This window comes from Ammospiza nelsoni, chromosome 6 (genome assembly GCF_027579445.1).
Source record: "Ammospiza nelsoni isolate bAmmNel1 chromosome 6, bAmmNel1.pri, whole genome shotgun sequence".
In the NCBI taxonomy this organism is placed as follows: domain Eukaryota; kingdom Metazoa; phylum Chordata; class Aves; order Passeriformes; family Passerellidae; genus Ammospiza; species Ammospiza nelsoni.
This window is the reverse complement of record NC_080638.1, coordinates 58,629,191-58,652,489: the sequence shown is the minus strand read 5'-3', so window position 1 is coordinate 58,652,489 and position 23,299 is coordinate 58,629,191. Positions and strand designations below refer to the sequence as shown.

General features: G+C 44.0%; 1 protein-coding gene across 1 annotated transcript in view; it reads left to right on the top strand.

The window, feature by feature from the left end:
* Positions 1 to 23,299, top strand: part of SYT16 (synaptotagmin 16) — a 72,634-nt gene that overhangs the window by 20,656 nt on the left and 28,679 nt on the right. The window contains exon 3 of the mRNA XM_059474806.1: positions 11,948 to 12,574. Coding sequence (XP_059330789.1) covers positions 12,019 to 12,574 — 556 coding nt within the window. The 5' untranslated portion in view covers positions 11,948 to 12,018. The remainder of the gene's footprint in view (positions 1 to 11,947; positions 12,575 to 23,299) is intronic.

Below are 23,299 nucleotides of genomic sequence, written 5' to 3'. Positions count from 1 at the left end.
GACATCTGCTAGTGCAAAACCACTGTGCTCATCACCTGTGGCCAAACCTGACACCCAAGGAACTAAACTGAATTACCTGGGCTGGAGGCTGATGATTATTTTTCCCCCCAGAAAATAATTATGTGGTACAGTAATATACTTCTTACTTAAGGGTAAAGAAGCTGTGAATGAGGATTACAGGCTATACATTAACCTGGTTCTTAGTCAATGTAATGAAGTTAGTGAGTACCATTATGTGTAATCTGATTATTTTAAAGAAAATACATAAATTGCAAAGGAGGTGTTGGGGCCTTAGTGACCAACTACCCTTTCTTGGCTGGATCCCTGTTGTAGTACAGATGGAGAGTGCCTCTCTTGGAGCTGGTGGAATTCTGAATTCCTACAAAAGTTTATTAAAATCAGCTGGTGTCTTTCCTGCGCTGGAATTCATCCTGTGACAGAATGGAACCAAGTCTGTGTGATGTACATCCTTAGCAGGCCAGATCAATGTGTTAAATGTATGTAATATCCAAGCCCAAGTTCTGGTGGATTTCAGTTCCATTTCTTCTGCAGAGAGGATGGGGAAGCAGAGCCATGGATACAGCTGTTCTGAACTACATTTTCCCAAGGCAGTTTTTCCTGGTTGTGCCCATGATTTATTTTTTGACTTTCTGTCCTTCGTTACTCCTGATGCCACTGGTTTTTGTCTGCAGTGGGAGCCTTCATTATCCTCCCTGCAGTCCTCTTTCACTTGATCAACAAGAAGCTCTGCTGTGAAGAGAGAGCTGAGCTCCCATGCCTGGAACAATAAGAGTGAAGAAAACACTGCAAAGAAAAGTCCAGAGCTCATGAAGGCCTTGGTGAGTGTCACAGTATTTATTACACTGCCTTTGGTGTACAGAGTCTTCTGGGAGGAGAGACACAGGCTCACTCGCTGTTTCTCAGGTTGTTTGTGTAGAAAACAGTAGGGTTTTGGGTAATAACCTCGCAAATTTGATCATGAGGATATGCAATTACTGCCATGTTCCCATTATTCTTGTTGTCTGGAGTAATGTCTTGAAAAATGAAAGTCAACACTGGGGAAAGAAGCCCACTCCCTGCTCTGTCTGTTGTGGGAGTGTTTTGTTTATCCAGGGAGGAGCAAAATGTGAGTGTTTCTGAGTAACAGTTGTGCCTTTCTGCTCACGGAGGATATGCCTGTCCTCCTTGTAGGAGCTGTTACATGCTCCTTCATGTGTTTGTTGTGTTCTGGAAATGTTATGTCTTGGGTAAACCCATAAGTCCTGGAGTCACAACAGCTGGGAATTTTATTATGTTAGAAAAAGAACATTTTAATTTTTCTCAGCCATCAAAAATGCATCTGTTCTGCTAATGGTGGTCACTCTGAATTTGATAATTTCTCCCTGTATTCCCTTGTAAATTTGCACGTCAGAATTGTACAATCACTGAGATAGCCAAGAGGAGGCCTCAGAAGTCTCCCAACTGAAGGGTCTGCTTCTCAATGGTTCAGTCTTAAATCCAATGGCAGAAGAGCACAATCCCAAAACACAGAGCTCATACAATACTTTGTTCATTTTCCCTTGTGTCTCAGCCTGGCTGAGGACATGATCTGGCTGCACTTTGAGACTCCAGGGCTCATGGGCAGTTGAAAGCTTGGATGCCATCTGTGGTAGGAGCTCAGTGGGACTAATTCTTGCTAAATTCATTAGTGAGCCAGGGACAGGCACCAAAAAGGTACAAGTACAAATGGTACTTGAAATGAGTCCAGCCCACACCCCTCTCAACTGAAAGTCCTAACTTCAGTGTTTCTAAACAAAGACTATGGGGTGTTTTTTTATAAGTTTCCTTCATCAATATTACTTTTAAATCTTTTTCCCCTTCTCTTTGCCTCCCATCAAGTGGTGTAAAAATGTGGCTTTTATTTCAGTTTTTAAGATGACACATCTCCCAGGAGCGTGTGGGTGTTGACATTCTATGGAGCTGTCACAGGCTATCATGTAAACATGTATTTGCAATGCTTTTTAAAATGTGAATTATTAATAAACAGAGTGGCTTGCTTTTTATTTTTTTTTTGGTGTTTGTTGCTTCCAGGTTTTGAAGGACAAGAAATTGCTTCCCAGCTGACACTCTCGATGGTAATTTCCATTTCAGACTAAATCTCATGTGTCTGAGTGATAAACCTTTGAAAACATGGGCTTATAATGGAAACACTAAGTCAACTTTAACTACAGCTGTGCAGTGCAAGAAAAATACCACGTACCTTAATTAGGTGCTAAATCTGATAAGGCAGAGGAATGTGTTGTAATCATTAATTACAATGGAAGCTTAGAGCTCGAGTCTGCTTTTCCCCTTCAAATAAAATCGGCTTGGCGAGTTGGAGCTGAGAGTTATTTAAAAATATCACCTCTATATTTAGTTTAAATTTCACCGTGGTGTCTTGGTACTTGTAAAGTCAATATGGAATCTGTGTGTAGGAAATGCCAATGCTTTTAAAGGACAGCAGCATGAGGGAATATATTAAACCCTGGGCTAACTCAGTGTGTCATATGGCGAATGTAGAAACCTGGAGGCTGAGCCTGGGCAGGGAAGCCAGGGAAGGCTGTTTCCAGCACCCTCAGGGAGCTCTCCCAAGAGGAGTGTTGACAAGCAAGAGTTTGCTTCAGATTTGGAAATATGGCTTTGGTGGTTAGGAAGGAGCAGGATGGGGGAACATTTGCAACATGCAGTTCATTGGTTAGCACTCACTTTTCCTCTTTTCAACTCCTTTCTTCTGAGCTGTGCATATTGCAAGGAGATCCTGATTCCAAGGACTCTGCTGCTCTTTAACATGCAGCCCACTAAGGGTTGCTCTTCCCAGTTCTACGTTCTCAAATTGTGGAAAGATTTTTGATTCTCCACATCTGGAATTAAGAGTGCTTAGACAATATCTATCTAATTAGGAGAGAAGGCATTTTGCATTACTTTTTGTGACATCTGCTACAGGATGAACACCCAAATGCAATAGCACAGATGAATGAAGGCTGTGGCCTGGGAAGGGGTGCCTGGGTTCAGTGCATGAGCTGCCCCTCTTGCCCTTGGATCCAGCTGAGTTTTGAGTTATCTACCAATGAAGAAGAGAGTTAGTAGAGATACATGAGGAAATCTGTCTACTTTGCAGGTGTGCAGGGTGACATTTAGAAAATCTACTGGAAAATGTCAGAGCCTTTTTTTTGTTGTTGTTTTTGCTTTCCTGTATAGAGCCTGACCCCAGAACAAGGCAAGTGACAGAATGAAATAGGCGCTCTCATCAATGTGGCTCTAGGATACATCTGGCTGGTTTGTTCCTGATTTAATTTTAATTGCACAGTTTGTGTCTCTATGGAGGGAGAAAGATAAGGAAAAGATCATTGTGAAAATGAAGATTTCATTGAAAACCTTTTAGGAGACTTCAAGACAAAGACTCTTAATTACTGGGACAGAAGGGATGGCAGATTTTTGGTACTTTAGATTTCTGTGAGTCCTGTTCTTGACTGTTGATCTCAATGATCAGTCCATCTCTGGAGCAGGGATGTGCTGCCTTGGTTTCTTCTCACTCAGCTGCAGGAGTCCCTTCACTGGGAGGGCTGGAACTCATCTGGACACAGCCAACCTGCATTTAGGATGCACTTGGCCCTGCTCAGAGCAGGCTGCAAGGGTAGAGAAGCTGGTAAGCACATACCTGGTAGGAAGGCAGCACAGAGCATATCAAGCTTGCTTGGCTATGCCAAAGCATGTGCAGAAGGAAGAGGGGGTGGCATGAAGCAGTCCTGGTCTTTCCAGAGTGATGTAGAGCCTTTATAGAGGTCATGTGCAGAACTCCTTAGTGAAGGAAAAACGAACTGCCTTTTCTTTAGAGTCAGCTGGAGTGGTTCCTCACAGCACTGGGGTCTTTCAGGCACTGGGACAGAGTTTATGGGAAATTGCTCCTTGAATCATCTCTCCGCATAAGGAAGGAGCAATTTCCCTTGAGCAGAGGCTTGAGAGAAGTCACTGAGGTCTCATGGGAGAACTTTTGATGTTTTGATGGTTTGGTGTCCCTGTCTATAGTGTGGATTTTGAGACTGAGAGGAGGTGGTGATGTTCCTATACATGGTGTTTATGGAGTTGGGGAGCCCTTTACTTCAAAGGTTCATGGGTGAAGTGAATTTCACAGGTACCTGTGACAATGCTGGGCAAACCTTTGTGCAAAGAGCTGTAACCAACCACAGGCTTCAGTGCTGTGGCTCAAGAGAGTGAAGGTTCCTCTTTGTTCTACACGTTAGTCTTTTCATAATGATGTCACCTGAGACTGGGAAAGAAGTTGTAGCTTAGTACACTGTGATTTATGTGAAAATATTCCAGTTGTGCCTTGCCTTGAACACTTGTTGAAGATGTACTCATGATGTGTGAAAACAGCATAAATATGATGAGGTTGGAAGGTAGGTTTTTCTTTTTTTTTCATTTTTCCTTTTGTTTTATCAGCCTCAAGAGCACTTTCAGTTCATGTTCTCAAGCTGTTCTGCACAGCCACTGTTCCAGCCTCTAGGGCTAGCTGCACACTTAAAATAAATAAATGGAGATGCAGTTCTTATATAAACCACTCATCTCCCTTAGCCAAGGCTTTGGGGAAGGCATCAACACCTCAAACACTCAGCCAGGGATGGAATGTTAGCAGGGCTGCCTGGGTGCTGCCTTTCCTTGTCAGTGCTGCCTGGGGCCAGGCGGGCCCTGGGGACCTGTCACATGCAGTGAGTGGGACTGTCACATGCAGCAGAGGCAGAGATTCATGTTTAGAAATAAGAAACGTGGGTGAGTGTGACAGCACCAGTCTGGCTTCCTCCAAAGTTGTGGAAAACTCAGGGGTATACTTCTCCAAAGAAACACAGCTGTGGCTGGTCCTTTTCTGATGCTGAGTACCCAGTAGCTCCACTGTCCTCAGCAAGGGCAGATTGAGAGTGAGCCTGAGGCTGTTCCTGTCACCCAGCTGGGATATGTAGCTCAGATTCCTTGACCAACCTGTGGCAGGAAGGAGAGAAGGTTGTGAAAGGGAAATTTCTCAGTGCCCATATGAAGCTGCTCTCCTAAGTAGCTTTTTCTTCCAACTGCTACAACAGAGGCACGTAGGAGGAGTGAGTGGCCATGGGACAGTTGGATTGTTACTACTGATGTTGGATGAGCCTGGTTTGCAACAAGCTGAATTAAATGGAGGATTAGAGTAGCTGAGGGAGCAGTTCCTAAGTCAGTAGGGACAACTGCCTGCTCAGATCTATGGCTCCAAATTCCTTTAAATTTGGGCTTTGCCAGTGACCCCTCAGCCTCCCAGCATTTCTGGCTGGACTGGTGGTTGACTTAGAAGTGAGGGGAGTTGGAAACTACAGACTCAGTGTCCTAGGGTGACGTTATGATGTTTGTATCCCCATTCATGTGTTCTGTTTATGCTGGATATTATGGTCTGTGCTTTCAAGACTGGCTCTGAAGAGTGAAAGCTTTGTTTGGGTTTTATCAGCCGCTCCCCCATGGCTGGCAGGACACAGAGATGGGGCAGTACATGGTGCTGCTTTTGCTTTTTGCTTTGCTTCTGCTTGCTCTTGCTTCTGCTCATTAGCTAGTTTAGCTAAACAGTCCAAATTTCTTCCTGGACTGTTTCTCCTTTCCTTTTTTGCCACCACTCGAGCCTGCTCCGGGCTGGGCCCTGGCAAACCCCAAGAGTTTGCACCTTGTGGCCCAGCGGGGCCTACTCTGGGCAGCAGCTGCCCCAGCGCTGAGGGACTGAGAACAGAGCGAGCACCCCCAGAGAGACTTTCTGAATTTGTCATCTTTTTCAGAGTGGTGACAGAGTGGTGTCACCCAGTATTGTGCATTTTGTGTGCTGGGGATGCTGTGCCTGTTAAATAAACAGGTTCTTTCCACTTCTCTCTGAGGAATCATTTCTGACCTGGTTGTGGGGGCAGGAACTGTGTGGGTTTGCTTTCTGGAGGGGCCCCATTTGGAGGTTTTCTCACAGATTTGCCCTAAACCAGGACACTCAGCCACATGTGCACACAAAGATGGATTACCAGGAATCATCCACTGTGTTTTTGTCTCCCAAACTGCCTGCACTGCTCCTGGTGGTCCACACAGAGCAATTCCCACAGGCTCTGTAAGGGTGGAGTGTGTGCGTGGGGGAAGGAGTAACAGGAACTGGGTGACTCCTCTAAATGTTTCTAAAATAACTTCATTTTGTTAAACAGCTAGACATGCTCTCCCACTGCTCATTTCCATGCAAGTAATTGCTCTGATTGACCCTGGTTTGTTCACTTGCTGCAAACTGGGTAGCAAAATTGCAGGCAGGGTGCAGTCTATGGGATCTGCTCTAGGGAGCAGCTTGACAGCACAGGTGGGTGGGTTGGAGTGCTGGTGTAAATTGGTGTTTCTCCAGCCCTTTGAACTTGTGATTTCCTTTTGGCTATTCTATCTTCATGCAAGCTGGAGAATGGCAGCAGCTCAATTACAGAACTTGCTGTAATTTCTGACTGCAGGTTTCTCCTTTCATTCCCCTAATCCAGTAATTACAGATGTTTCTCACTCTTTCAGCCTGAAAGAGCACAGTTGCCACTACTAACACCACTTTTCTAATACTCCAACGATTTGTGAATTTCTTTATGCCCTTTATGTAACCCTCGGCTGGAGAAGTATAAATGAAGTTATTCATTGCTGCTTTTTGTGCAGCCATGGAACATCTAGGGGCTTTTTTGTGCCTCTGGTGACAAGTAGCTCTTTAAATGCAAAGGGCTTTATTTTGATTTGAAGGATGTGACTGCCTTCATGGAGTGACTCCGGATTTATCACCAGTGCCAAGTCAAAATCTGGCTCACCTGAATATCCAAACAAAATATTATGGCCAGGGAGATGTTGCCACCTTCTCTCCTGAAATTCCCCCAGGTTTTGCATTAATATTTTGGTGGCAATAATATCTATCTGGGCATTCACAGATCCTTTGCTCTCTGGGTGCCCTGGATTTACAAGAGATGAACACCTCTGATTTCAGTAGTTCTTACAATCTAGGAAAAATGGAGTTATGAAGAGGTCAGTGTAGGAAATCACCATCAGCTCCTCATCCCCACAGCTGCAGGAGCTTTTGAGCAAAATATTTGAATCCTGGTCTTCCAGAAACTTTTTTTTTTTTTTGCTTGAATTTGTCATCACATACTCTGTATGATGGAGAGATTTGGGTTTTTGAAAAAAGCTCCACAATTCTGAACGATAAATGTCACATTTGCATAATTCCTTTTTTCCTTCTACCTCTTTCCTCTTCTCCCCATCCCACTGAAGCAGTGAAGATCAGTAAATTTTTGCCATTGTTATTGACAAAAGGAGAGCACTGAACAAAGGAATGAAAAGAAAGTAGGAGACAACGTGGGGCTAAATATCCTGATCAAAACCACTTTTGTCATTTGGGCATCAATTTTTACAACTAATTTGGCACAGCATCACTAGCGAGCTGCCTGCAAAGAGATGAGATGATTTGGGAGTGAGAAATAAGTCTGCAGGCTTCCTGTGCGTGGGCTGAGCCCCGTGCAGCCGGGTACATTGCTGTCTGCCTGAGCTCATCTTTGTTTTCTCTCCCCCATTCTGGGGCTTGCAGGACCAGGGCTCTGCAGCAGTGGCTTTATTGCTGTGTTGATTTGTAACCCGTGAATGTTTCCAATGAGATGTGTCTAATTTATTGGCATAAACCATTAGATTTTCCTTCAGTGCCCTGGAGTTTCTGATTCACCAGCTGAAAACTATTATCACAGAGCACATAATCACTTGGAAAGTGCCTCTGTCTTCTCTTTCTTTGTGTGTTAAATCCAACCACATAAATAGCAATTTTATAGCACAAAATAGGCCAAAAACGTACCAGATGTTCTGTATTTGTTTTGTTTTTCCCTTAGGGCAGTTTGGTCAGTAGTGATGCTCACAGCTGAGGTGAACTCTGGGCACTGTCTGTGAACTTCCCTCATAACACTTCTGCAAGAAGCTCCAACCCTCTGAACAGTTTCAAGTGCACAGGCTGGGCTTGGCACTGTGACAATTTCAGCTGGAAATACATTTTCATCATAGTAATGTTTGGTGAGAGTGTAAGGGCTTTGCCACCATCTTGTTAGATACAATTCTGGCAACTGCAAGGGGAGCAGAGAGTCCAGATTGTTCCCAGAACCAGGATAGAGGATTTCTTGGCCCAGTGTTGCTGCTGCCTGCCTTCATCTGAGTACATTTCTAATCTACCCTCTGCTATTTTATGTGTGTATTTTAATTGGTTCTAGCCTGAAAGGAACATCAGGCTCATTACAGTTTTCAGTAGCTCAAAAAATCTTCTCTCTCCAAGGCTTCCTTATTTCCCCCTTCTGTGAACAGCAAAATGTCCTTACCTTTAGCACAGATCCTTGATGTTCTGGGCATCAGCTTAGATTCACACCTTGTTTCAGGTTGTCCCCCTAAATTTGGGCAAAGCTTCATGCAGGGTCAGTCACACTGCTCTTCTTCAACATCCACACAAATAAAGCTCCTGCTCATGGATAGAACCCATTTTCAGCCTGTGTTCTGCCTGTAAGTGAGGGGTTTGGTAGAAAACTTCTCCAAGGGCCACACAAAAACAGAGTGAAGAAAAGGAAGTTTGTGCCTACACCCTGCAACAGCTTGAATAAAGGAAACATTAAGAAATGCACAACTGATGGCACTTTTTTTAGGAACCTACCTATCAAGAAGATTGAAAGACACTTTAGGAATATTACAAACCTCTTCATTGTGGTCGTGTCTGAAATTCTGGTAATAGTCTACTTTTTTTAGCAATATAGTAATTGCACCTCTCAATGGGAATGCTACTCAGGAATAATGATCTTATCAAGACAAGGGAATATAGATTGTAGTAAAGGTTATGATGGTTTCTGTGAGAGGCTTAACATTGATCTTTTTAGCTATCTGATTTTCCAGGAGAGGGAAAAAAAAAGAACCCTAACCACTTTGAGTTTTGCATGTGATTTGGTGTGAAAATTCTTATGGGTGGTTTTAGAAGATGGAACTTGAAGTAAATTTGCTAAACTGCTTTTTTCCCTCTCTCTTGTTTCATGAATACTTTTAAAAAGAAATGGATGTTTTTTCCTATTTCCCACACATTTTATGCTTCTCTCAGTTCTTTAAGGCTTTTATTTTTTTCTTCTTCTAATGCAAGTCAAAACTGTTAGAGAAATCAAAAGTAAAAATCCGTTATGTTGAAAAGGCCATGTTGTGAAATATATCATAAACATGCTGTTGGAGCAGTGTCTCCTAATTAGTGGAGAGAGCTCCTGGGAAACAGCAAGCCTGTAACACAGCGCAGCCCCCTTTGATCCTCTGGTGAATTTGTGAAATCGCTGCCCGCCTAAACTTGTCTGCAGCTTGTTACATGTTTTACCCATCTGCTGCAAGAACAAAAATAAACCATTTATAATTCAGCTGAACTCCAGTTGTTCAGCATATCACTGACTCTGGAGTCTTTAGTAAGAGGATGGTAGGAAAAGCAAAGCAAAGGTGAAGCAGAGTCAGGCACCCTGGAAAAGACATTGCTTTTGCCTCTAGAGATTGTGTAGGCACTGGGTTGCAAGTTGCACGCGTGAGTTGCAGGTATTACTGCAAAATGGTTTACATTTTTTGGTGAAATACACATCTATTGTCTATAAACTGAAATCAAACCACTTGTTGGGGTTCCTAGGATTCAAAGAAATGTCCCAGGCTTGGTAGAGTTGTGCATGTGTGTACATGTGCATGTATCATGTTTCCCCACAACCTACAGGCAGCTGCTTGCTATATGAAAGTTCATGTTCAAGTTCTATTTGCTGCTTCAGTTGACTGAGTGACCACATCCAAGCCCTGCAGGTGGGTCTAGATCACTGCTCTACTTTTCTTACTGAAGCAAAATCTTGCCTTGAAAGCTGCCTCCAGCTTTATGGTTATGGTACCAACCTCCCTGTGTCACTCTGTGATGCAGCCATCCAGAAGTGGGGTAGCTCTGTTGGAGCAATCAGGTGTTAGCTCCAAAATCTAATAGCAAGAAGAGCTAATTATTGCCCATGCAAATATCAGAGGGCTATGTTCTGTTGATTTTTAGAACAGATCAGCACCTAATTTCAGCACCCATATGTTTTATCTCTATCACTTCTGGATGCCTGCATCCCTCTGAGGGCCACTGCTGCCATGAGACAGAGGGAGAGCACTGTGAGGTTCTCCTTTCAACAGAAACCAGAGATTCATTTGCTCTTGCCTGTAAATAAATGCCGGGTTAAAAATGTATCCAGTATCTAGCACTTAACCACCAGAGCTCTTCCATGCCTGGGAGAATGTCCCTGTTTAAAGTACCATCTTCTCCCAGTGACTTCTCTGGTGCTGTGATTTACCAGTAGCCAATCCACATTATGCAGCAAATGGCTTGTTTGGAGCCTGTAATCTCTTTTAGTCTTTGAGAAAATCAATTGCACAAAGCAGAGAGGCTTTGCCAAAGGCAGAGTTGGAAAGAAAAGGGTCAGAGAAAGGAACTGCTCACCTGGGAGGTGAGGCTGTGGCACTGTCTGCTCCTTGCCAAAGATTTAATGCATGGCAGGGAGCTTTACCTGGATCCCAGGGGCTGAGCTGAGGGCTGGAGCTGCCAGATGGGTGCTGGAACAGTCTGTGCCCTGAGCCCAGGGAGTTTGTGACAGCCACAGCTCTTAAAATGCCTTTAGTAACCCACATTCATTTACTGCCCTTGTTAGGGCTGCAATTCAGAGCACAAGCTGAAGCTGACAATAAACCTGCTGGAAGTGTCTGCAGCATAAATCAACATCACTGAACAAAATTATTTGGCACAGGTGTTTTAAAAGCTAAAGTCTTTCTAAGTCACTGATCTCATGTCTAGAGGAGCTGCTCACCAAGCAAAGTGGGATCTCCTTAGCTCCATTTAAAATCCACAACACTGAAATTCCCACTGCATTTCCCTGGAGATCATTTCAGAAGGTAATGCACATTGCTGCTGAGCTTATTTTCTTGCTGTTACACCATATTTACCCTTTTATACTTTGATTGCTTTTAGACCTCTCAATTCAACAAGACATTTATATTTATTTTGAAGTTTCTTTTTAGCTGTCTTCTAGTCTAAAATCTGCACCTATTTAATTCGTTCTTCCTAAACCCATCATCCTATTTGAAGGTTTCTCCTTCTCAGAGTTCCTAAAAGAATGTCTGTCTTGTGATGCTGTGGGAAGATGTATATTGGGCAAAAAGGCATGCTAACTTTCTGCAAGTTATGTTTTTACTTAGAGTTTAGATGAATTTTGATAAAGCATCATATTGAGATGACACCAGTGCTTTTGTGAACTTGCTTCTGTTCTCAGTAATTTTGTACCTGTAATATTACACCTCCTCTGTTTGGCTTTTTTTTTTTTTTTCATTTCTGTGAATGGCAAAACAGCTCTGGGCTATGGGCAGAGAGAGTTTCTTCATAGATTTTCTGGAGCAAAGCTTTTGAGATGCTTGTCTGCCATGGGCTGCTACTGCAAGCTTTAGGCCTGTCATTTTCATCATTCAGAACGTAATTCTCCCCAAATTATCCTCCCTTCAGTTTTCTCACCTGTTCATGCTGATGCTAAGGAAATTGGGACAGGAGGTTAATTGAGATTTTTGATTACAGGTTTTTTTTACCTTTTTTCCCCCAGGTCTGTTGACAGCTGTAACCAGAGCATGTGCACTTCAAAAAGTTACTTGTGTTCCAAGGTTCTGTGTTCTTATTTTTATCTTAGGTTTAGCAATTGAATAAAAGCTTTCCAGATCTCTGCAGGAATATGGGCAATTTGTCCATCATTTCTGGATTTCTGGTAGCATTCTCAATGGATAGAAGTGCTTTTTCCATTTCCCCCTCTCAGTTCTAGTCATCTCACATAGATAGTGTGTCGACAGGTGTTGATGGACAAGCAATTTACAGTAATTTCTTATTCTGTAGCTCCCCGAATTGTAAGTGACATGCTGGCAAAGCTGAACAACTGATCACCAGACACTGGCATAGTGTTAAACATGGCTTCTGAGGCTGCTCACAATTTCCTCCAGCCACTGTCTACTTGGATGTCTCAAGTATATGAAGCAATCCAGCAAGCAGGAGACTCCATATCTGCCTCTCTGCTGAATCTGAGTGGAGTGGGTCGGAAGCCAGAAGGAGAAAGGACCCAGGACTTGGAGAATAATGGAGGAGTTTATGAGGATTTTTCTGAAGAATTAGATGATGAACAGGACCTGGACCTTTGGGATGAGGACTATTTCTACCCTAGAGATGACAGCTACATTGGAGGCCCTGATCTTGCTTCACAAAACCTCCCTCAAGGCTCTGACATGGATCCACAGAGGCACAAAGGGGTTAAAACCACCAGCACCTTGCCAGAGCAGTGCACTGAAAGCAGCAGGACCTTGACAGCCAATGGATCCTACTGGATGAGTGAGGATCTCCAGCCTCCTGATCGGCTTCCTCCCATTGCTGAGGAAGAAGGTGAGCCCTCCTGGAGGATGGGAGCCCATGAGCACAGCCTCAGCTTGGGGGGCTCCTTGCACAGTGCCAATGGCACGGCACGCTGTGCAGGTAAGCAGCTGGCACCACCCTGACTGCATTACCCAGGCCTTTCTGCTGTTGGTTTCATTTAGTTGCTAATCTGCTCAGTGTGTTCTGTATTGTCTCTGTTTCCCATAGCTAAAATAAAACTCCCCAAATCCCAAAGAAAAAAAAAATCCTAACCTTTCCAACCCTTCCCTTGTTTGTGAGACTAATCTCACTGAAAGAATTGGAGATCTCTGGGGTGAAATGCTGTGTATTAGAGGACAATCCTATGTATTAGAAGGCAATCAGGCCCTGCTGCTGTAGCAAGGAGTATTTTGCTTCCCTCCCTGTTCAGTTTCTGGTAGCAGGACCCTTCAAAGGGAATGTTTAGCCTTAAGCCTTCGCTTTGAGAACCATCTGCCTTTGCGTCATTGCTATTAAAGATATATATATATATATATTTATATATATATGTAATCTCAAACCTTGTTTCTTTGTGCCAGGAATCTCAAGATGTTACTGTGCCATGTGCTGTGAAATGCTGTACTAAAAAGCCAGCCGTATCTCATGATTTTATGGATGAAAGGCTCCCAAATCACTTTCCTCCCCTCCCACCGCCCCCACAGGCTTTTCAAACAAGACTGAAGAGACAGCAGGCAGGAGATTATGGGAAGGAGAACGGAGTTTGATATTTTCAGTTTTAAATAGGCCTAACTATGACTTCTGATCTTTAAATGACAGCAGGAGTGTTTTCAGGGGATTGTGCCCAGGACTGAGTGTCAGCCACATGACTTGTGCTCGCTCAGTGTTACCACAAGCGTTGGCTGGAGGTTTCCTGGCTCACAGAGAGAGGTCTGATGGTGGCACAGGTCCTGACTACACCCAGGGAAACTGCAGTCCTGCTGACACCATCCTTGGGTCTTGTTGGCACAAAGCTGCTCTTAACAAACATCCTAGGAATGGGAATGAGGGTGGAAGGAGGATGGGGGAACTGGGTTCTGTAATGTGGAACTGATGAAGAACTTGAGGCTCACTGAGGATCTACAGAATTTGGCTTCAAATATCTAATTTTTTTTTTAAGCAGGTGGTAAATGCTCTTGAAAATGTCTGTTTTATTATGACCAGGAGCTTTTCTTCACTCTTGGCTTCTAGGGAAGTCTTACATATTTAGCCTTTTCTGTGCAGACTGTGGAAGATCAGCCTGTTTGTTTTTGTATTTAACAGGAGTATCAGACTGAGAGGGTATAAACCTTGATGGTGCTCTTTAATGACTGCAAAATTAGCTCTTTTCTTTATTGCTATTTCTCACTCTGTTATGGCCAGGGAGTAAATAATTAAAAAGCTCTTTTGGTCTAGCTGTTCTGCCTCCCAAACTGGGACTGCTTGTTTAGTATTCCAAATGAAAGATTGCCAGTTCTCAGAGTTGAATCTCTTGGAGCCCTGTCCCTCCCTTCTGGTACCCCTGTGCATTGCCTGGGCAATATCCTGCCCCAGGGTTTATCCATGGGCACTGAGCCAGTGCTGCAGGGTGGGTTTGTGTGTGTGCTTGGACTGTGTGACCAGTGTGGCCACAGAAATCATGGAGCAGGGCACAAAGTGTCCATTCAGGGGGTGCTGGGGCTGTGGATCCTCCTGGACAAGTGCTGCCCTGTGGTATTTTGGCATTCCCAGGATGATGGAGGAATTGATGAATCTGACTCCATGTTCTTAGAAGGTTTATATTAGATTAGATTATACTATACTATATTATACTAATCTATACTATACTAAAACTATACTAAAGAATAGAGAATGGATACTTATAGAAGGCTTGACCAAGATACCAATGAAAAACACATGACCTCTTCCAGAGCCCCGACACAGCCTGACGGTGATTGGTCATTAAGTAAAAACAATTCGCATGAAACCAATCAAACAACCACCTGTTGGATAAACACTCCCCAAACACATTGCAAAGCAGCAAAACACAAGAGAAACAATCAGCTAATTATTGTTTTCATTCTTCTCTGAGCCTTCTCAGCTTCCCAGGAGAGGAAATCCTGGCAAAGAGATTTTTCAGAAAATATATGACAGTGACACTGTCCTAGGCCACAACCTGCAGAGCCTGCAGCTCTGAGCCTCAGGAGGGGCTGTTGGAGCAACCCACAGCAAATCCTGGGGCTCAGCGGGTCCAAAGGCAGCATTCCCAGGGCAGCTCCCTGTCCCTGTCCCTTGCTCACAGTGGGTGGATGAAAGCTGGCGAGCTCTCAGGGAAATGGAGCCCAGGAAGGAGCTGCTGTCCTGGTCAGAGCTTTTGTCACCTGCAGGGACCTCTGAGAAAAAGATTTCTTAGGGGTAGGTGATGAACCAGATGGAGTTTCCTGATGAGAGACTTAGTGACAGACAGATGTGGGAGTGACCCATCCCTGCAGCTCAAGGGAGGGTCTCTCTGGACATCTCTCCCAGTGAGAGCAGGTCCTGGTCAAGCTGCTGTTTGACTCTCTCCATATTTTTTGGCTTTCCTTCTCCCTAACCTTCCTGGAGCCACTGTGGGCTGGAAGGTTGGCCCCATGGAGCCCCCAGCACCTACAGTGCTGCTTCCTAGAGCTCTCTGCTTGCACACCAGGCACTTCAGGGAGCACTGCTCAGCTTTTTGCACCTCAGGGAATGTCATTCCAAATGGTCTCAGACAGAGTTTAATCTTTTTATCTCTGCAATGTGCTGCACAAAGGGCCAGCCAATGGTCTCAAGACTTCATAGTCACAAAAGTTGGCTGTTTGAGGGTTACAGGGTTGGGAACTGATACCTTTTTCTCTCAGAACGAAGTTGTATAATGGGAGAGAAAGTGCTGAACTGTGATTTGAAAATGTCTTCCCCACACCCTTTGATGTGGAAGAACTCGTTTTGCTCTTCTAAGTGAACTTTCACTTCCAAAACACACGTGCTCTTTGTGTTTTATTTTTCAGCTCTTTATTTCCTCTTTTTCCTTTAGATTCATTCTCTAACATCAAGAGTGTGAACTCTTCTGATGGTAACCTAGACATGCAGAGAGGCTGTAATACCCTGACAACTTAAAATTTCAGTCATGGATTAAAATGATCAAGAGAAGATGTTCGAGGTATCCTTATTTCTGTTAGCTTTTTACCTAACCCTAAGTGACAATGTAAGTGACACATGGACTTGCTGACATTCAGCAAAGCTGTTCAGTAGCATCAAAATGAGCTTTGAACATTTTTCCTCCCATTTGGCAGGTTTCTCCCCCCTCATTTCTGCAAAATACGTATTTCCTGTTTATCCTTGTATTCTTTTCAGAACATTGCATCTTGACTTTATTTCACTTAATGTACCATATTTCTCTCCACAATAGAATATTTTAAAGCTAAATTGGCACAAAACAGTAGCAATGCTGAATGCTTTTTGTTGCCATGGAAATATTTCTGGGCACTTACTGAAGATCTGGTTGCCAATAGTAATGTAACAGAGAAAATAGATATGCTTCATTTAGCAGCCTCTGGTGATTAAAGAGCCACAGAAACCTGTTACAAGGTCATTCCAATATATAGTTTATTTGGTTTAGGGGGGAAAAGCCCTGCAGCCCTAGGTGAGAATAATTTTGTGTTAAAAGAGATGCAAAACAAAATCCAATAGATGTTCCCTTCTCTTAAACTGACAGCATGCTTCTGAGATGAAATACAATAACACTATAGTTAAAAACCATCATTACTCCTTCTCCTTTTTATCAAATATGTTTTTGATCCCATTTTTGCCTCTTAGGAAACGTTTCCTGGCTCCCAGAGTAGATTTTCTTAGGCTCTGAAGCAGCACACATATTACTGAAAACCTATTTTAGGCTTAGGGACCTAATAAATTGCTTGAGCAATGAAATTCTTGGGTTTTGAAGTCAAATGTCCATCAGACACCGTGAGGCAAGTTAATCATGGGGTGCAGGTTTGAGTGCTGCCCTGTGCTGCTCTGCAATTAAATGATGGTAGTAAAGTTGTAGCAAGTTGTCAAACAAATGCAAGGAAGTTTGGTTGTTTTTTTCTTTTTTACTTTGTATGCTTTTGATCCACAGTTTAATACTGAGAAGGTGGCTCAGCAGGAATTATTACAGTGCCAGGCGTTTGGCTTAAGAAGTCAATGATGGCAAGGCAGAGCGTTCTGTGTGTGCAGATTGCTGCCACCAGTGGCAAACCCTGTAGCTGTGAATTTTGCAGAAACAGATGAACTCAGCCTCTCAGAGCCTTGTCCATTGTTTAACCTCAGTGTTTTAACCTCAGTGTCTGTGGCAGAGGAGCTGTCTCACAGCACAGAGCAGGGAGAGAGCAGCCTTTGCTTTGCATCCCCCTGTGGCTGGGATGCTGCTGCTCAGCTGACTGGGGGTGGCTGCCAGATCCATCATTGCACAGTTGGCTTGAGAATGGAAAAAAATTCCAAACCAACAAACAGAGGAGCAAGAAACCACATCTGAAAGTAGTGCACTGCAAGTAGAAGGGTAGAGGTGGCCAGTGCTTCTGCTTCCCAGCATGAATCTAAAAGGGAAAAACAGCAATAATGGAAAAAGCAAACAGCTATGAGTATGCACTGAAAGCAAGGGCTTCAGCTCACTTCTCCCCCTGGGGTGTTGTCCTTTACAAACAAAAAGCCAAATGACCAGTAAGTTCTCATTTTCAGCAGACACTGCCCTGAAAAGGCACAGGGACAGGCAGAGCTGAGCCTTCTGAGTGAGAGCTGAACTATTTTTGCAGGAGTGAGTGCTGGGGTGGAAGTCTCCCAGGCTGTCTGGCACTGCTCACAGCCCTGCTGTAATGGATAGGTGAGCACAGCACTTCCACTGCAAAAAGTCCTTAGAGATTTCTTCTCCTCCATCAACTGGACAACTCAGTGCCAGCTAAAGGCTGCATTCCAGTTGCACTAAAATAATTTTTGTGGCCTTGGAATGCTAGGAAGTGTGACAGCCCCTGTCTGGATGGCTGGCTAGTTTTCCTCAGCACGTGTGTGAGGGGAAGCACACCTCTGAGGCTCTGGGAGTTTTTAAATCTAGAGAGCACTATTGCATTTACTTACCTTGGCCTCCAGCTTAACAGGGGTCATTGATTTTTGCCAGTAATTTCTGTAGTAAAGGAAATTATTCTTTCTGCTCTATATGAATACTCCTGACCTCAGTAAATGACCCTTCATACAGGCAGGAAATCCTAGGCAAGAAGTGAGTTTTTCATTAGGTCCTATAAACCCATACAGCAAAGAATTCCCTTAAGAAGGTGATGTTGATTATGTGATAAATTAAATTTCTGCTTGAACTTGAGACTAAAATAGATAGATGGCCAGTCTCCACATTGAGAAGTGAAGTGTTTATGAATTTTATCACCTGTCTGGGTATGGAGCCAGCCAGTGTTCTAACCAGAATGTAACCCTATAAAAATCACTGCCGGTACTCCAAGAAGGACATTCAAAGAGGCTACACTGAATCAATACCACCCTGAAGAATAAGGGGGTGAAAGCAAAGGCAGACAGTGGACAAAAACACTTCAGAGAAAATGCTCCTGGCAGCTCGAGTGGGACGAAGCACAAACGTGACTGGGGACAGCATCTGCTCTCTGAAGAATGTGATGCCAGCCCTGGCTTTCTGAAGTGAAGTGCAGACGTGAGTTTGCATTGAATTCTCTCTCTCTGGGAAACTCAGAACCACTCCAAGTGTTTGTGCACAGACTTTTGTCCTTGAGAAGGTGGTACAATGTTCCTACTTGTATTTAGAGTATTCCTTTGCAGTTCTGTCTCTTCAGATTTTCAAATTATGAGGGATCTTCATGCAGGATGTGGGGATGAGAGTGTGTGGGGGTGAGAAAACACAACAGCCCCAGAAGGAGGGTGGATTGTGGCCTGTCAGCTTTACAGCTGGGGAAGTGAAGCCAAACAGTGGTTCAAACCACAATTTCTCAAATGTGGTACCATTGCCAGCTCTGTCTTAGGCCTGTCAGCATTGCTGTTCATCCTCAGTCAGTGATTTTAGACACAATGTCTTTGTCAGGCCACAGGGGATCAGGGGTTTGGGTTTTCACTGGGACTGTCAGCATTGCTGTTCATCCTCAGTCAGTGATTTCAGGCATAGTGTCTTTGTCAGGCCACAGGAGATCAGAGGTAGGTTTGGGTTTTCACCAAGTTCCTTGTCTGGTGGGCAGAACTGCCTTGTGCCCATCTCCCTCTTGGGGCATGGGGAAGGATGCTCTGCTCAGGAGCACTTGTCATCTGCTCTTGTCATCTAGAAGGTTGCATAAGCTGTATAGAGAAGGATTTATTTGAGAGGATGAAATGGCTTTTGCCATTCTGTGCAGTTACAGAACAAATTGTGTGTGAGCGTGTGTGTTTGTGCATGTATTTTCTGATCCATTTCGCTAAGTGACATCCTCATCCCACTCTCCATATGGCAGTTGCGACTCTATCTTCCTCTGGGAAGGTTGTTTAGGACTCAAGAGACTTCATTTACCAATAAACAGCATCTTGGCAGTATCTGGGAAATGCTGCCTTTCTCCTAGAAACCCTGCCTCCTCACCTTCCCTCTCCTACTACAGGCGAGGCAGGTGTGAATGATCTCATTGTGTTGTGGTGGAGGTGACATGCAGGCAATACTAGCAGCATTCTGTGCAGAGCTGGAACATAGTAATTCTGTGTGCTGACACAAACAGTACTACTGTTTGTCTTTTTTTTTTGTGTGTGTGTGGTTTTTCTTTGTTGTTGCCAGCTTGGCCTGCAGGGGTGTTGTATTTGCAGGGAGGAATGATGAATCTGACTCCATGTTCTCAGAAGGCTAATTTATCACTTTATGATATTATATTATATTATATTAAAGAATACTATACTATACTAAAGAATACAGAAAAGATACTAAATGCTAAAAAGCAAAAAATGAAGAGTCTTTACTCTTTCCAGAGTCTCGACACAGCTTGGCCCTGATTGGAGTGAAAGAGTGAAAACAACTCACACCAGAATCCAATGAAACAATTATCTGTGGGTAAACAATCTCCAAACATATTCTACACGAGCACAACACAGGAGAAGCAAATGAGATAAGAATTGTTTCCGTTTTTCTCTGAGGCTTCTCAGATTCCCAGGAGAAAAACCCTGGGTGAAGGGATTTCTTCAGAGAATGTGAATGCCACACAGAGGCTTGGTGGAAGCAGAGGTAATCCATCCCTGTTTCCTCCTTGCAATGCTTTACAGCACAAAACCCACTAATAATAATATTAATAATAATAAGCTTACAGCTTATATAAGATGGGGTCACTCTGCCAAAAGGTGAGCTGGTGTTGATCTTCACCCTTTGTCAGACAGGGGTGTGGATATGACTTCCCTGTGCCCAGGTAATTTTTGGCTGCTGTAATGACCTGGAGTGGCCTCACAGACTCCTCAAGTAGTTTTAGTAACCAAGAGGAAAATTAATTTTCTGCAATGAAAGCAAATATGGAGATTACAGTCATGGGGGTAAACCTGTGTAGTTTTAAAGTGTGGAAATGTCACTGTTGGGCTTTGGGGGTCTTGCAGGTAATGAGGAAGGTGTGGTTGGGCTGTCCCTCCACACATGCTGTTTGTGTGATTCTCATGCAGTTTCCACAGATGGACTCAGGGACACTTCATCAGTATCCATCTGCAGACCAACAAGAATGGCTTGGGTTGAATCTTAAATCAGTACATAGCCAAATCTATAGAAAATCCCTTCCCCTGACCATGAAAATAGCTGCTGGTCTCATGGCATCACTGCACCACCTGAAAGTTCCCTCATGTCCAGGCAGGTGCTTCTCTGACTCGAGAACTCAGAACCCCTGTGAGATGAAGCATCTCTGGAGGGACTCATGAGGACTTTGCCCCCAAGCTGGGTGTTTGGAGGAATTTACCTCCTCAGGCTGAGAGGGATTCAAACCTGCACAGTCCATACAGCATAATTGTTGTGGGAGTATTTGCTAGCAAATAATGAGACTGGTGGTGCTGGAGAGAAAGCCCTGAGTTTGGATTAATGAGAGCCCTGTGGTTTGCTGGAGTTCTGTGTCTCAAGGTCAGTTTGGGGGTTAGAATTACTGCCATAAATAATGTAACTACAAACTCCTTGGGCCTGAATTTTGCAATTGCCACTTATTGAAGTAAAACTGCAGCTGAAATAGAAGAGGATGAAATACAACATCCTTCCCCTATCGCACAGCTGAGCTGTTTCCATGAGTCAGCCCAGCTTCTTGCTTCCAACAAGGGCCAGCGGCCCCTTCCCTGCTACTTTTGAGCCAGGTGAGTTGGCCATGTGATTGCTAAAACCAAAATAAAAGGAAGAGGGGAGGGGCAGAGGACAGGATTGTGCCTTTTGGGGGACAGCTTCAGTCCTGAGCCCAGTGAGCCTTGCTGCACCACATCCCCACCCACTGCTGCTCCCAAAACTGGTGATTTTCCCAGGAGTGCTGTGGTGTTACAATAAAGGGGGGGGGGGACTCTGGTGAATCAACACTCTGGCAGCAAACAAAGTTTCAATTAGAAAAATCAGTGGGAAAATAAATATCTGCCTTGTTGCAGTGCAGTTGTTTTCTGTATCAAATCCAAACAAATATCTTTTGGAGGGAGTTCATTTCCACACTGTTGATCAGCAAACAAAGCCCTGTGGGTGTGAAGCTGATGGTTTAAATGCTATGTGCATACTCTGGGTCTTGTGTGGAGTGGTGAAACTGCTTTAGAGAGGAGCAAAGTCAGTGGCCTGAGTTTTCTGGATATTTCTTTGACCAGTTTGATTTCTGCTAGATGAAAGCAATGAGTCCTAATCCAAAGAAACTTCCTTAAACATACTGGAGGAGGTTTAGGAACTGACTGACTTGCACTAGAGGAAGTTCATATCCAAGCCAAACAAACAAAATGAAGAAATGATGGAGGGGTAACCTGAGGGAATTCAACCCATTGTGGCATGAAAACCACCAGGAAAATGGTTATGGAAATAATGATGGTGAGGGGAAAGTTCTTTTTTTTTTTTGTTGGAAGGAAAGGACAGTGCTTTCTACTTCAGCATCCAGCAGTTTGTTGAGTTTCTGAGCCCATTTCCAGCCCCACACCCCAGAGCACACTCAGCTCCCCCTGTGCCCTGCAGAGTCCCCAGTGCAGCACATCTGCTGACAGAAAGGGATTTTCTGCCTCTGCAGCTGCATGTTTCCTGCACACCACCCAACCTGAGCTCTCAGAGACCTGCAGGCTGACTCATGGATGTAACTGCATCCACACCAGGGATTTTCCTGGCTTAGCACTGTCTCCTACAGTGTGTAATCTCCTTTTTTCTTCCACTTTGCACAAATCCTGGGCCTGTGCTAATAGAACCCAGTAGAATAAATAAAGCCTAACTCATTTTTGCTCCACATGTAAGATGTAAAGTAGGTGATTGGGAAAATCAGGGATGATTGTGGTTCAGTCTCTTGGCTGCCATTTCCTACAGCTATGGAAGAACCTTAGGCAGCACAGTGAGAGCCAGCTTGACGTGGAATCCCATGTTCCTATTTTTAAAATCCAATTTTGGGAGTAGGAAAGGAACAACAGGGAAATATGCTGGTTTTCATGCTGTTTTCAGTGGGCAGTCCTCTATTTCTTTGCACAGCTGTGTGCAGAATTGGGGTGTAGTGTTCTGACTGCTGTGTTGTTTCACTGTAGAGGTGGTTGGAGCCAAAAATTTTTTTTTTTTTTTTCTGATTACTCTCTTTTTTGCTGTTTTGTTCTCTTTTCTTAAACATTATTTTTGTTGTAAATATCCCTTGGTATAAAGGCTTCCAAGTTGTGTTTCTCTCCACCTGTATCACATGCAACACCCAAATAAACTCACCTTGGGGAGCTTCCTAGTTGGTTTGGTCATGGAGTGAGGACAGATGGAGAGGCAGAAGCAGGGCCCTGTCTGTGGACACTGAGCAGAGGGGGGAAATCCTCCCCTTCAGCACTGGACACCAAATATTCCCTGGCTGTTAGACGTGGCAGGAAGGGCTGAATACACACAGGGATGGTGCAAAGAGAAATCCAATCCTGCTCATCAGTAAATGACCACTGGGTGTTTGTCAGGGGTGTCCTGCCATTGTGTAGAAGTGTGGGTTTGCTCCAGCATTTTTTAACACATTTGGGATCTAAGGGAATGGCTTGGATTGGGTGCTCTCCTCCTTAGCCAATACTGAATCAGGCAGGTTGATGCTTTGTGCATTTGAATTCCCAGTTCAAGGGGCTGACAGCAAGAGCAGGATGAAGCTCCAGACTGAAAACTCCTACAGAGCTGCAGCCCCCCAGGAATTGATAGGAGCAGCTCCACGTGTGCTGCTGCACAAAATGTTCCTCCCTGAACAAAATGTTCCTCCTTTTTCTGAGAAGCTTTAACAAGTCCCTTGTTTGCCACAGACCTTTTTTATTTTTCCAGAGAAAAGCTTTTCTTTCTGTGCACAGTTCTGGGTTTTGCTGAGGTAGGAGCTCTGTTCCTCTCTGTCATCCTGATCATGAAAATTTTAAGGCCAGGCCTGTGTGACTGCTTCTGCAGGAGCAAAGAACACAGCAATGAGTGCTCCTGGGATGCTCTGAGTGTTTGCATTATGCATAGATGTACTGATATTGTCTTGGTTTTGTGATCAAATGCATTTTTTTGTTACTATCCCTGCTTCCTTCAGGGCTTGGTGATGTTCCCATTGAAACTCTCTACTGACTTCCATAGAGCAGAATCAAAAATCTCTAAGAAAAAGTGGATGCCCAAAGGCAGCATTAAATGTATAGGAAAACCAGAAATTTGGCATTTGGAAGTTTCCATTG